The sequence below is a fragment of the Podarcis bocagei genome (genome assembly GCF_964188305.1).
Source record: "Podarcis bocagei genome assembly, chromosome: 14".
In the NCBI taxonomy this organism is placed as follows: Eukaryota; Metazoa; Chordata; class Lepidosauria; order Squamata; family Lacertidae; genus Podarcis; species Podarcis bocagei.
This window is the reverse complement of record NC_138139.1, coordinates 36,964,413-36,979,037: the sequence shown is the minus strand read 5'-3', so window position 1 is coordinate 36,979,037 and position 14,625 is coordinate 36,964,413. Positions and strand designations below refer to the sequence as shown.

Sequence of the window (14,625 nt, the reverse complement as noted above, 5' to 3'; positions counted from 1 at the left end):
TGGAACTACTGCACATAATATCTAACAAGTGCCAAGTCAAACCATATTGTTGTTTTCCCCCTGGTCTTTGGTACTGCTATTCTTTCCATTTAATCTGAAACATCAGCCTTCCATGCTACAGGATAGCATAGTTGGTCAAGTTCAGTTTATTGATCCAAATGATCCCTAAATCTTGGTGCTGCTTGCCTGGCCAGTTATTCCAACCTTATGCCCATGCTGCTGCTCTAAGCTTTATATCTCATACCATGCCCTTAGGAGATGTAAAAATAATCATCTGTTGGTGAGTTGAAAAATTAAATATGGATTAGGTCAGAAGCAGCCAGCATTCATATCATATGCAAAAGAACTGTTTCAGTGTTCCATATAATGTGCTGCCATTTGATTTAAATGGTTTTTAATATCTCGGGATATAAATTAGGACAATCATGAACAGATTACATTCTGGTTCACCCTCAGTTTGAGATGTTTAAATCGTGGCCCACTGTGAGTCAAAAGCTGTCTACGCATCAATTTATTTTAAATTGTGTGGGAAAGGGTATCCAAACCTCAGATGCTGCTGTCGACTGTGAGCAGGACCACTTTGCTTCAGAGGACAGCCAAGATTCTAGAACCTGGTCATGTCAAGGGTCTCATTATGGGAGGGATTCTGGAACCTCTGAACCAATCACACCCTTTTTCCAAGAGGAGGGTTAAGTGGAAGGCCTGGCAGCTCTTTGTGCTGCCTCCCCCCACCTTGAAAAAATGGATGATGCCTCTGCTTCGGCGGGGTACTCCCACCGCCACATGGAGAGGAAGATGAGTGCGATGGCTTGTACAGTCTTCAACGAACTTCGACTGGAAGGGAAGCTCTGTGACGTGATCATCAAGGTCAATGGGTGCGAGTTCAATGCCCACAAGAACATCCTCTGTAGCTGCAGCTCCTATTTTAGGTCAGTGCTTCGAACAGGCAAGAGTTGGTTTCTCTGGCAAAATTCCCAGGAATATGTCTTGATTTAAGGGCTCGTTTTATTCAGTAATAGATGCTTGAGTTCCTGCTGTCTTCAAAGATGTGGTTGGCTGCTGGTTCCACCCTCTGTGTTCCAGATTGCAGTTGTGTGGAAGTCATAACCACTAATTAGTAGGTTGACAGGCAGTTGAAATTTATTAGTTGTTCATCTGCCTTTTAACTGATCAATTAAACTCAAATAAGTGATCATATTGTCAAAACCACCGAATAGGTTCCCATTTAAATGATAAATTTAGTAAAACAAAAACTACCAGAATAGGGTTTATTTATTTATTTTGTTTGTTTTTTTTAACTACCAGAATAGTTGAGAACCATATTGTAATGTAACTTTCATTCTCTGTTACAGCAACATTTAATCAAATTGTCTTAAAAGGTAAATGAGTGTGTTCTTAACTCATGTCCACCAATTAATAGTTTCAGGTTGTGTCTTCAAGTCAAGGAGGTGCCAAATGGCATCCAAAAGCATAATTCAGAAGCAGAGTCTTTTATCAAAGCCAAATAAGTCAAGAAGAAGGTTAATGAAATACCACAGGGTAGGAATAAAGTAGAAAAGACAGGAGGAGTTAAGATTGTCTAGGTTTCTAATTTATTTGAACAGTGGATTCCATAGCAAGGATTTGCTTGAATAATGAGACCCTACCATCCTTGGCTTTTCATGCCCATCTAGGATAAAATACAGAGCCCACACTACTTCTGAGTCATTACTGACTTGTAGTATTGGGAGACTCATAGTGCTATTTGAGCAAACAGGGTTTTTGTTTAATATCTGGTTGGCTCTGTTGAGTAACGGTTTCTGAGATTTTGCTGATACAGTCAAGTGACCGTACTTCTTGCCTTAGGAGCAAAATCTTGTCGCATTATCATCCCAGTAGCTACTGAGGACCCAACTCTTCTAGCCCAAGGAAATTATCAAATGTGAGCTGGAATATGTTTCAGTTGAGGTATGTAGAGTACTAAAATAATAAGCTGCCAATGCACCAACATGACAAGAGCTGTCATTGTCAACAATAGTTTACACTGGCAACCAAGTCCACAGGTTGAAGCCATGATGTGCCTCTTGATATGCATTCCATCTGTTGCAACTTTTATTGCACCCCAGACCTGATGTTAGACAATCTGATCTGAATATTTATTTATTTATTATTTATTATTTTTTGGCAGTCTGGCCTAAAGATGGGTGTGGTTACAGTGTCAGCATTGTAGGCAGGTGCTGCTTGTTCATAGGAACTAGTGCAAGGTTGCTCAATCTTGCATTGAATTCCTAGTCAGGCAGGTGTGCCCTAAATCCTAAAACAGATCACCTCAACTTTCTAAGCATCTGGGTAGGCATGTCTAAGCAAGAATGTTTTTAGCAGGTGCCAAAACAAGTACCATGAAGGTGTTTGCTTGATCTCAATAGCCAGTTCTTACAATAGCCAGTTCTTACTCAATTGAGTTCTTACAAATGCCGAATGGGTATTACGTGGCACCTGTAGTAGTGTCAATTCCTGTTCAACTTTTAGAAGCAATATGAGGCTTGCAGCTGTCATGAGCACCAAAAAGTTGTGGGGGTTGCTATAAAGGTTCAGCGGGTTAGCTGGAGGATCCCGGTGGACCCAACACCATCCCCTTGAAGAACAGGACCCCAAGATGCAACAAAGACCAATGAGAAATAGTTGTGTTCTTTTTCAGAGCTCTGTTTACCAGTAGCTGGAACAACTCAGAGAAGAGAGTATATAATATTCCTGGCATAACCCCAGATATGATGAAACTCATTATCGAATACGCCTACACAAGGACAGTGCCCATCACCGTGGACAATGTGGAGAGGCTTCTTGTGGCTGCTGACCAATTTAATGTGATGGGCATCGTCAGGGCTTGTTCTGACTTCATGAAATGCCAGCTGTGCTTGGAGAACTGTATTGGTATCTGCAAATTCACAGAGTACTACTTCTGTCCGGAGCTGCGGCAGGCGGCCTATATGTTCATCTTGCACAACTTTGAGGAGATGGTAAAAGCGTCTACTGAATTCCTGGAGCTCTCAGTCAATGAGTTTAAAGACATCATTGAAAAGGACGAACTCAATGTGAAACAGGAAGACGCCGTCTTCGAGGCCATCCTCAAGTGGATTGCCCACGATCCCACAAACCGAAAGCAGCACATGGCAGTCCTGCTCCCTAAGGTTAGCCCTTTTAAATATCTTTGGGGTCCATCAGGTATCTAGGACCAGATTTAACTAAATACTTGTGCTAGCAGGAGCCAGTGCGAGGACTCCCATTAGCGCTGCAGGGCTCCCCCCCCCCCTTTTCCCCACTGTGCCTCCCTCCATAAACTCTGGGGGTGGTTTGGGAGAACCCCCAGAATGGCACACAGGGAGGAGAGGGGGAATCGTTCCATCTGGCAAGCAGAACTGTGTGAGCTGACGGAACAATTGTAATAGTGTGGTGTTGAATCCCACCCCTTATGTCTCCAGATATACAGTGCTGGCTAACTTCCCAACCAGCTTCATATAATGGCTCTGTACTACCTTTGGTGCAAGAGGCTGTATGCCTCCTGAATGCCAATTGCTGGGAATCACAAGTGGGGAGAGCTGTTGCACTTGGGCTCTGCTTGCAAGCTTCCCATCATCATCTGGTTGGCCACTGTAAGAGCAGGATGCTGGATTAGACGGGCCATAGGTCTGCTCTAGGAGGCTCTTGGGCTGTTACGTATGTCGCCCTCAGTTTCATTCATGTATTTATTATTGAAAGGCTGCTGTTGCTACCTGTCACTGGGAATCACAAGTGGGGAGAGTGCTGTTGCACTCAGGTCCTGCTTGTGGGCAGCTGGTTGGCCACAAGGATACGAGCGTCATAATTTGGGGGAAAGCTGTAGCTCAGTGGGAGGGCACCTGCATCACATGCACAACACCCCACTCCTCAAATCAGTTCATGCAAAAATCAAAATCTAAATACAGTAGTACAATAACAATATACAGTAAGCCATGTAGTATTACTGAAACATAACATCGCAAAACTAATAATCGGCAATTAGTGCAGCTGGTGGAATCTTCTGTTGGTGATCCAGTGAATCCTTGGCAGCCAGGGTTTCAACTGTCCTGGAGATGCTGCTGAGTCCCAAAACATCAGTTGGACAAACAACAAACAGTTGCTGTCCTAATGCCTGTACTGCAATAAAATAAAATTATTATGTTGGTAGAAGGAGGATTGCTGCTCTCTGGATCCTCCAGTGGCAGCAGTTAATCACAGTAAAAAGAAAGTGTTCATAACTGGTCTCCTAATTGATTAGGATGTTGTGAATCATAGCATCAGCTCTGCATAACATAGTTTTTCTTCATGTCATGGAGACCTTCCCCGTGATCTCACTGCTAGACAGTTAAGTGCAGCTTTAGTTATACTCCTCCACCTTTCTGAGAGGATACCACTTCATAATAAGACTCCTGTAACACAGTGGCCAAGGTTTACAGGCTGAGTGATGGTGAGGAAACAGACCTGTCTCATGAACTTGAGAATAACAAGACAGGAATGTGCCTCATTCCTATTAGCACCAGTCCTTTTCACTCCCCTCTCTGCAGGTACGCCTGGCCTTGATGCATGCTGAATATTTTATGAACAATGTCAAAATGCATGACTATGTGAAGGATAGCGAGGAGTGCAAGCCCATTGTTATCGACGCCCTGAAAGCCATGTATGATCTCAACATGAACGGACCATCTAGCTCCGACTTCACCAACCCGCTGACGAGACCCCGTCTGCCGTACGCCATTTTGTTTGCCATTGGCGGCTGGAGCGGTGGGAGCCCAACCAATGCCATCGAAACGTATGACGCCCGTGCAGACCGCTGGGTGAACGTCACGTGCCAGCAGGAGAGCCCCCGGGCGTACCATGGTGCCGCCTACTTAAAGGGCTACGTCTACATCATCGGGGGTTTTGACAGTGTGGACTACTTCAACAGTGTCAAGCGATTTGAGCCCGTCAAGAAGACGTGGCACCAGGTTGCACCCATGCACTCACGGCGCTGTTACGTTAGTGTCACCGTCCTTGATAACTTCATCTATGCCATGGGTGGCTTTGATGGCTATGTGCGTCTCAACACAGCTGAGAGGTATGAGCCCGAGACCAACCAGTGGACCTTGATAGCCCCCATGCATGAGCAGAGGAGTGATGCAAGTGCTACAACCCTGTATGGAAAGGTAATGAGAATGAAAGTAGGCCAATGTTTATAAAAGGTAACCAGCTGCTAAGGCTGACAGGTCACAGGGATAGATGTGAAACTTTAGGGGGTTGCCTCTAAGAGAAGAAATTAAATATTAAGGGAAGATTAGGAAACGAGGCTAGACTGATGTCCACAAGGCCCCTCACCATCCTGAGCTGCTTTCTAAACTACCCCCCTTTTCCAGCCTTTGTTCCTTTCTGTAAAGATGACAACAATACAGATATCGTAAACCTGGTTTGAGGACAGAGGGAAAATAGCAAAACTGTTAATGACACCAAGCTCTGTTTTTCTTTTTAATCAAACCCACATGGAAATGCTGTGGAAATGCAAAACAGTTGCTTTTGATTGATAGTGAACCAGAGGCAGGAGGGATGAGGGATCCATAAACTGAACCTCAGTTCAGATAAGATGAAGGTGTTGTGAGTTGGTGGCTCATGTGACCTGAGAGGTGGTGATTACTGCAATTGGGGGAGTGTTGCTGTATTTGGCCTTACCTTTAGAGAGGCCCAAGTGGCCTCTACATCTTGAAATTCCTTTTACCAGCTGTGGTTGGTGCACAAGCTGTGACCCCTCTTGGATGACAATAGCTTGACCACAGTTATCCACACACTGGCAACATCTTATTTAGAATACTGCAATGTCCAGAACACTGCAATGTCCTGTACATGAAGATGCTTTGAAGCCTCATTTAGTACAAAATATAGCAGTATGTTCATTAATTGGGACCACTCATGTAGAACATATTATGTCAATCTTAAATCAGCTACATTAACTGTTTCTGTTCAGAATGGAAAGTTCTGATTTTAACCTAGACATCCTTAAATAACTTGGAGCCCCAGTGCAAAAACCTGTCCAGCCTTTGAGATCATCCCTGCTCTGCCATCAACTGAAGTAATAAACATATTTATTTTATTTTCGGTACCAGGTGAAAATCTGTCTAGGCCTTTTAATGCTGTATGTATTTTATATTAGATTTTTAAAACCTTCAGTATCTGTTTGCAATGCTTATTATTGTGATAGTTTGCTTGGCAGTATTGTTTTATTGATGGATATACTTTTTTATTGCTTATATTGGTCGCCGCTCTGGGAACACTGTCAGATGAAGAGCAGAGCAAGATAAATGGTGGCAACTTGTGGCATCTTAAACCCTAACAAACGTATTATGGCATGAGTGGTTATGAATTAGAACCCTACTTCATCAGACACCATAAGACTTTCATTGTTTTTGTACTGCAGCTTTCTCTCTGGAAATGAAATGAAATAAATCAGCACTTGAGATCTTTTTTGAAAAAAGAAAAAAGATAACAATAAGCACTGCCAGCCACACATGCTTTGTCTAGTGAATCTCACGGTGCAGTATCCATACTTGAGCAGTTCCTCTGATATAGGGTCATAAACTGAGCATGAATATTTACGAATCTTAAATAATTTTAAGGAATAGGGCTGTAACTCAGGGGGTAAAGCATCCATTCAATCCCAGGCATCTGCAGGTAGGACTGGGAAAGACCTCTGAAACCCTCGAGAGCCACAGTTAGTCAGTATAAACAATACTGAACTAGATGGACCAATAGTCTGATTCAGTGTAAGGCAGTTTCCAGTGTCCTTTTCAGTTTGGCTTCTTGTAATCCCTGCATGATTTCTTCCACATCTGGCTAGAAACAGCCCACCGGTCGCATAAACTGACCTATCAGGTGCCGGATAAACCCAGCTGACTTTGCAATGTCAGGCAGGCTGTAACACAGAACGTCTATTAAGCTACTGGTGGACCATCATATCAGGCATAAATGGCAAGTTGTGCAGACCTGCTCTAACATCTTAAGCAATGAGAGGTTATCCAGCCAGCTATTTCAGCAAGAAAAGCAACCTTGGTTTATGTTAATATACCGGTAAACCAGAGATGAAAAATCTGTGGTCCTCCAGCTGTTGTTGGACTCCATCTGCCATCATCCTTGGCCATTGGACATACCAACTGGGGCTGATGGAGTCCAGCAACATATGGAGGGCCACAGGTTCCCAAACCCCGATACAAAATTTTCAAGTGTATCCAGGGTAGGAGCTGGTGTGGGTTTTGTGGTCATAGTGGAACTAAGGAGAGTAAGCTTCAAATCCCCACTCAGCCACAAAGCTCACTGAGTGTCCTTGTCTTGTTCCCTCTCTCTCAGCCTAACTTAGCCTCACAGTGTTGTTGTAAGAATTACAAGGGAGGTACCCTGAGGTGCTTGGAGGAAGGCCAGCATTAAATAATTATGAATCCACACTTAACAACAGTCATTCTTTCTCCCAAGGAATCATGGGAGCTGTATTATTTCAACAATATTTTCACAAACCTATTTTTTGCTTTCCTTTTTTAAAAAAGGTCTATATATGTGGTGGGTTCAACGGAAATGAGTGCCTGTTCACAGCAGAAGTGTATGACGCCAAGATTGATCAGTGGAGCTTGATCGCACCCATGAGAAGCAGGCGAAGCGGCATTGGCGTGATAGCGTACGGAGAACACGTCTACGCAGTAAGGCCAGGGTCCTTTTGTGCCCGTAATGGCAGGCAAGCCTGCAGACCCTTTGGCAGTAAAGTTGTTGGAACAGTGCTGCCTCCCTTTGGTTTGGTGAAGACCAAGTGCTTGCCAAGCTGTTGCTCATGAACTGTATATATTTAAGGAAGTGGATAGGCACAAAATGGCAAGAATGCTGTAGCTTAGTGGTCTTCTGGGGGTGTGGCGATCTTCTCAGCCTGGAATCAACACCTGGCATCTTCAGGCAGCTACTGGGGTCTCAATGCCTGGCACTAAGACCTCCAAGCTGCAGCCAGTCCTGGTGGTGATGGCAGCAGGGCCAGCCTTACTGCTTAAGATACATAGTATTTGGTAATCACTAAGTAATAATAATAATAATAATAATAATAAATTTTATTTATATCCCGCCCTCCCCAGCCAAAGCCGGGCTCAGGGCGGCTAACAACAATAAAATAATCAATCAAATAATCACACAATCTAAAAATATTTCATTATAAAAATTAATTAAATCAAATTGATGGCAACCAATTAAGCAGAATTATGTGCAGGTTGCCAGAGGAGGGAGTCAGGCTGCGCCCTGACCAAAGGCCTGGCGGAACAACTCTGTCTTGCAGGCCCTGCGGAAAGATGTCAGGTCCCGCAGGGCCCTAGTCTCTTTTGACAGAGCATTCCACCAGTTTGGAGCTGCAGCCGAGAAGGCCCTGGCTCTAGTTGAGGCCAGCCTAACCTCTCTGAGGCCTGGGACCTTGAGGATGTTATTATTTGCAGACCGTAGGTTTCTCTGTGGGGCGTACCAGGAGAGGCGGTCCCGTAGGTACGAGGGTCCTAGGCCGTATAGGGCTTTAAAGGTTAAAACCAGCACCTTAAACCTGATCCTGTACTCCACCGGGAGCCAGTGCAGCTGGTATAATACCGGATGAATGTGCTCTCGCAGCGAAGACCCCATAAGGAGTCTCGCCGCGGCATTCTGCACCCGCTGGAGTTTCTGGGTCAGTCTCAAGGGCAGCCCCACGTAGAGCGAGTTACAATAATCCAGTCTGGAGGTGACCGTCGCATGGATCACAGTGGCTAGGTCAGGACGAGAGAGATAAGGGGCCAACTGCTTAGCTTGGCGGAGATGAAAAAATGCCGCCTTTGTTATAGCTGTAATCTGCGACTCCATAGAGAGGGAGGTATCGAAGATTACACCCAAACTCTTAACGGACGGTGCTGGCACTAATTGCACCCCCGCAAGAGATGGGAGTTGCCCCCTCGATCCCATATCGTCCCGCCCCAGCCAGAGGACCTCTGTCTTCGAAGGATTTAACTTCAACCGGCTCCCACGTAACCATCCAGCCACAGCTTCCAGACATCTGGTCAGTGTGTCTGGGGCCGAGTCAGGATGGCCATCCATCAACAGATAGAGTTGGGTGTCATCAGCATACTGATGGCAACCCAGCCCAAAACTCCGGACAAGCTGGGCGAGGGGGCGCATAAAGATGTTAAAAAGCATCGGGGAGAGAATTGCACCCTGAGGCACTCCACACACCAAGGAGTGGCGTGATGACAATTCCCCCCCAAGCGCCACCCTCTGTCCCCGACCAGAGAGAAACGAGCGCAGCCATTGAAGGACTGTGCCCTGGATCCCCACGTCGGCAAGGCGGTGGTCCAGGAGTTCGTGATCGACCATGTCAAAGGCTGCTGACAGATCTAGAAGAATCAGCAGCCCCGACCCGCCTCGATCCAGCTGTCTGCGGAGATCATCTGTTAGGGCGACCAGAGCCGTCTCGGTCCCATGACCAGCGCGGAAGCCGGACTGGAATGGGTCCAGAGCAGATGTTTCATCCAGAAACCTACCAAGCTGTTCAGCAACCGCTCTCTCAATCACCTTACCCAGGAATGGAAGATTCGAGACCGGGCGGTAATTGGATAGATCTGACGGATCTAATGATGTTTTCTTTAAGAGCGGACGCACCACCGCCTCCTTCAGTTCCCCTGGGAATATCCCGGTGCCAAGGGACAAATTGATGATATCCCCCAGGGGGCCCCGCACCTCGTCTGGACACGCTCTAATCAGCCATGACGGGCACGGGTCCAGAGGACAGGTGGTGGGCTTTCCAGCTTGGAGGAATCTGTCCACATCGGCTGGAGATATCCGGTCAAAGTGGTCCAATACTGGGCCCGAGGACAGTCGAGGGGCCTCCAGTTCCTTTATTGTATCCAAATTGGCAGGGAGGTCATGGCGGAGCAACAGGACCTTCTCCGCAAAAAAGCTCGCAAATGCCTCACAGCTGTGTGTCAGATTGTTATTTAAATTTGGCTGTCCTTCAAGGGACGTTAAAGACCGAATTATACTAAATAATTGCGCCGGGCGAGAGCTAGCGGATGCAATGGAGGCCGAGAAGTAAGACTTCTTAGCAGCCTTCACTGCCATCTCATAGGTTTTCATAAAAACCCTATAAGATGTTCTTGAGGCTCCGTCACGGGCACCCCGCCATACTCGCTCTAGCCGTCTGAGGTCCCGCTTCATTTTCCGAAGCTCCTCGGTAAACCAGGGAGCCCGGTTTCTGCGGGGTCGCAGAGGGCGCTTAGGTGCGATCTCATCGATGGCTGCCAGGAGCTGGGTATTCCAGCCCTCAACAAGCTCAGTCAATGAGTCGCCAGGGGGAGCATGGTCCCGCAAGGCTTGACGGAATCTATCCGGGTCCATCAGCCTCCGCGGGCGAGCCCAAATCGGCTCGCCACCTAAGCAGGGTGGGGGTGGAAAGTCAATCCTGGCTTTCAGAGCGTAGTGATCAGACCATGGCACCTTCATCGAAGGAGACATGATCACATCTATACCGGCGCCAAAGATCAAATCCAGCGTGTGGCCTGCTTGATGTGTGGGGCCCGAAACAAACTGGGAGAGCCCTAGTGTCGCCATGGAAGACACCAGGTCCAGAGCCTGTGAGGAGGGAGTGGCATCAGCGTGGAAGTTGAAGTCTCCCAATACCAATAGGTTAGGGAACTCCAAGGCCCAGCCAGCCACCGCCTCCAGCAGGCCTGACAGGGTGGCTGCTGGTGCGCTAGGTGGCCGGTACACCAGCCAGACAGCCAAGCTCTCCTCGGAGCCCCACACTAGGCCAACACATTCAATGCCGGGGATCGATGGCGATGGTAGAGCCCTGAAAGAACAATCTTCCCGGATTAATACTGCCACCCCTCCCCCCCGGCCCACAGTCCGTGACTGGTGGAGGACGGAGAAACCCGGGGGCGCCATCTCTCGTAAGGTAACAGTTACCCCTTCGCGCACCCAGGTCTCCGTCACACAAGCCAGGTCAACTCCCTGCGAGATAAAGAAATCTCGCAGGGTAGCAGTTTTGTTGCCTATAGACCTGGCATTGCACAACACCAGTGAAGGAGGTGAGTAATCCTTGCTCACCCTACCCTCGTCTCTCGGGAGGGTAACACGTGCAGTTACACTCAATGTTGGGCCATTCTTTCAGGTGGTTCTGCTGAATCCTCATCCCACTTCTCACACCAAAGTTCTGTTCTGTTGTGGGAGGTTGCCAACGTAGGAAGTTGCCGACACACATTCTGAGATTACGGAATAGCAAAGAACACTTTACTTGGTTTGGTGCATATTATATAGGTCAGGTATCACTAATGCTAACTAGTGACATTACCTGTACCCGCACATCCTTTACAATTACCAAATACCATATATTACACCTATTGTTAGGCAAGATGTGGCAGCTTATAACCTGTGTTTCTGCATGGCCTCTGTGTGTAGTAGTGCATGTTTTCTTTGGGAAACATGGTTTGGCATCAGGGGCTACACTGAGAGCAAGGGAAACCCGAAAGCAGGGCCTCCAGTGGCTTGTCCATAGTTCACAGTGTTCCACTCTCTCCCATACATCAGTTTGATGCTGCGGGTTGCAACTATTGCTTCCACAGTCTCTCACTGAAGTTGGAGTCAAGCTCCTAAATCACACACTCCCAACACTACCATGCACTGCCATTTTTTTTTGTGGGAGGCTTTTTCTGTTTCAACCTGCAGGTTGTATGAAAGGAAGAGAACTTCTGAGTATGTTCAGAGTGACTGTCCTTCCTTATCAAGGCAAAGCATTTCTTATGCTCCTGTAATAGGGGCAGATGACTGATCAGTTTAAGTCCTCATATACCACTTTTTAAAAAAAATAAAAATAAATGCCACCTGTGACCTCTGCCTAAATAATTTCAGCCTCTCCATGTTGTATTGCTTTTATGTATCAGGTTGTTGTTGTTTTTAAAAAAATCCATTAAAGTTTCTTGTTGATAACTTATAATTCCAAAACACGTACAAAACAATTTAAACCACAGAAATCCAAGCCACAGTGAAAAAGTCCTCAGCCTGACAGGGCTTTGATTCATACTGCTTGGGCTGCACCAGGAAGGAAATGGGGAAGTCAAAACAAATAGCTGAGTGCAGATATAATGGATTACATAGGAACACAGGAAGCTGCCTAATTCTGAATGAGACCATTGCTCTGTCCAGCTCACTACTGTCTACATTGACTGACTCTGCAGGGTTTCAGGCAGGGTTCCTTCTCAGTCCTACCTGGAGTTACCTGGGGCCTTCTGCATGCAATGCAGATGCTCTAGGATCCTTCTCCTGATTGCTTGTAGCCTATGGAATAACCATAGTTGCAAGCAGTTGTACACCAATTTAAGCATTTAAAGTGCTGTATTGGTAACCCATACAGCAACCCTCTATAGCAGGTCTTTGCTTTTATCCCACAGTCAAGTTAAGACTACAATTGTAGTTTGCATATAGGCCATCTAGTGAGTCCATGCCGAGGTGTAATTTAAAGTAGGGAGTCAAATGCCTCAGTGAAGTCTTCTACTGGAACAATTTGTGTTGATTTAAACTAGTGCTATGCAAGCTTTCAGTGTGCACAGAAGACTTGATCAGATGACAACTCTCTTCTCTGGTCATTGGCCCCTATGGCAGCTTCCCTCTTGTGCCATCTTGTCCTTCATCTTGGGCAATAAAATGTCCTTCTGCACCAGCCCTGACTACTGCTATTGCATGGAACTGAAGGGAGTTTGGGCCCAGCATCTGCACGGTGCCTCCTTGATCTACCTGGATCAGTGATCTGACTTGGTGTGAAGCAGCTGCCGCCACCCCCTCCTCCTCTAAATGACTCCCTATCTTTTTGCTGCCTCACAGGTGGGCGGATTTGACGGAGCCAACCGCCTTCGGAGCGCAGAAGCTTACAACCCCATCGCCAACACCTGGAGGACCATCCCAACCATGTTCAACCCTCGCAGCAACTTTGGCATCGAAGTGGTGGACGACCTGCTCTTTGTGGTGGGCGGCTTCAACGGCTTCACAACAACGTTCAACGTTGAGTGCTATGATGAGAAGACGGACGAGTGGTACGACGCCCACGACATGAGTATCTACCGCAGTGCCCTGAGCTGCTGCGTGGTGCCAGGGCTGCCCAACGTTGGGGAGTACGCTGCCAGGCGGGACAACTACGTGGGGTCAGCTCAGAGAGATGAGGTCAAGTACTCCTCATCCACAAGTACACTACCTGTGTGAAAAGCTCTCCTTGACTAATAAAGCCCTCTAGCAAGAACTATATGCACAGGTGGATTCACCTTTTTTCTCCCCCTCCACTTTAAGCTGTGAGACTGGTCCTTGTGGGTGAGCTGGTGGCATATGTCCCTCCCCTGCCCAGGACCTTAACCAATCCCATTCTTTTATCCTTTAGGAAGTCATAGAGCTGACCTATAGGATATGAACAAAGCTGTTGAGAACAGTGATGGGATTCAGAGAAGAGCCACGAAGGGGATAGAGGGATTTGCCATTTGTGCTGCTATTGCTCTGACACACAAAAAAGAGTAGTAGGGGAGGACTCTCAAGGCAATCGGAAATGTTAAAAAGCATGCAAAGGCTACTACTAGGAAAATGTTGATTGTGGGTTAGTCTTGCTTTATATGTATCCAGTGATATAGCTCCTACCCTCCATTCTGCCAGATGAAGAGCTGTTTGTAAGTAGAAAGCTTGCATATTCCTGCCGCAGTAGAAGCTGATCCAATAAAACCCATTCAGCCAGACTACCCATTTTCCATTTCTTATTGAGAAGCAGTAACAGACCTTGCCAAGCAAAACAGGCATTCCACAAGATGTCCCTGTTACAATCTGTAGTTTTCTTTAGACACTTGGCTTACCTAGTTGCAATTAACAGATTTTATTTTTTAAATTTCAAAATATAGTAATTTTGGCACGATGTGTAATTTCTTAGGAGAATCTTAATAAACAGAAAAAGTATGGAGCACTGAATGTTTCTAATAGTTATGCCAAAACATTCCTGGGAATGTGCATCTGCCGCTGAAAGAGCAACCCTGCGCTCTGTCTCCTCTTCCCTAGCAATATGCATTGCTGCAGCTTGTGTGACCTCTCCATCATGAGTAGGTGGTGGAGTTGGGCTATATGTGCTGGCCCTACCTACTGTATCTTCATCCTCTGTCCTTCCACTCTTCCCTCCAGACCTCCACGCCTTAGACAGGAAGTCTGATTAAGTGGGGAGCTTGCAGGTGCATATACCATTCCCCCCTTCAGACCTTCTGCCCAGTGCATAGAAGTGGGCTTTCATTGGGTCTACTCTAAGTAGGACTAACATTGACTACCACCCATAGAATCTAATAACAGATCAGCAAACACAAGTATGGCATTGTCTACCCTGCATGGCTGTGGTTCTCTAATTTCATGCATAGGTTTTTCGCATCACCTGTCAGCTGATCCTTTTAGCACAGCAGGAGAAGGGTTTTTTTGTGACATGTGTGAGGGTTCCTATTTCCTTCCCTTCAAGGCCTGGAAAGGACTACAAAGCTTGTGTTTCAGTTGGTTGGGCCCCTGAACAACAGCTCTCTGCTTAGAGCAAGGATAGGGAATAGGTGGTCTTGCAAG

The 14,625-nt window shown here is 46.6% G+C and overlaps 1 protein-coding gene across 2 annotated transcripts; it reads left to right on the top strand.

Annotated features, from left to right (window-relative positions):
- The first annotated feature begins 527 nt into the window (after nt 1–527).
- Nucleotides 528–13,772, top strand: KLHL10 (kelch like family member 10). Of its 2 annotated transcripts, XM_081169877.1 has the most exons (5): nt 529–929; nt 2,678–3,167; nt 4,560–5,177; nt 7,557–7,706; nt 12,880–13,296. In XM_081169877.1, exons 1-5 carry the CDS (start codon nt 742–744, stop codon nt 13,252–13,254), a joined length of 1,821 nt encoding a protein of 606 aa, XP_081026003.1. In that variant the 5' UTR covers nt 529–741; the 3' UTR covers nt 13,255–13,296. The 2 variants fall into 2 exon arrangements, with proteins under 2 accessions (XP_081026004.1, XP_081026003.1); XM_081169878.1 differs by lacking the exon at nt 7,557–7,706 and having other exon boundaries at nt 528–929; nt 12,880–13,772.
- Nucleotides 13,773–14,625: the final 853 nt, after the last annotated feature.

What these genes read in the sequence shown, in the direction of transcription:
- KLHL10 (XM_081169877.1), top strand. Translation starts at nt 742, where the DNA reads ATGGATGATGCCTCTGCTTCGGCGGGGTACTCCCACCGCCACATGGAG. An exon ending in AGCTGCAGCTCCTATTTTAG is followed by an intron (nt 930 to 2,677) that starts GTCAGTGCTTCG and finishes GTTCTTTTTCAG; the next exon opens with AGCTCTGTTTACCAGTAGCT. An exon ending in CTACAACCCTGTATGGAAAG is followed by an intron (nt 5,178 to 7,556) that starts GTAATGAGAATG and finishes TTTTTAAAAAAG; the next exon opens with GTCTATATATGTGGTGGGTT.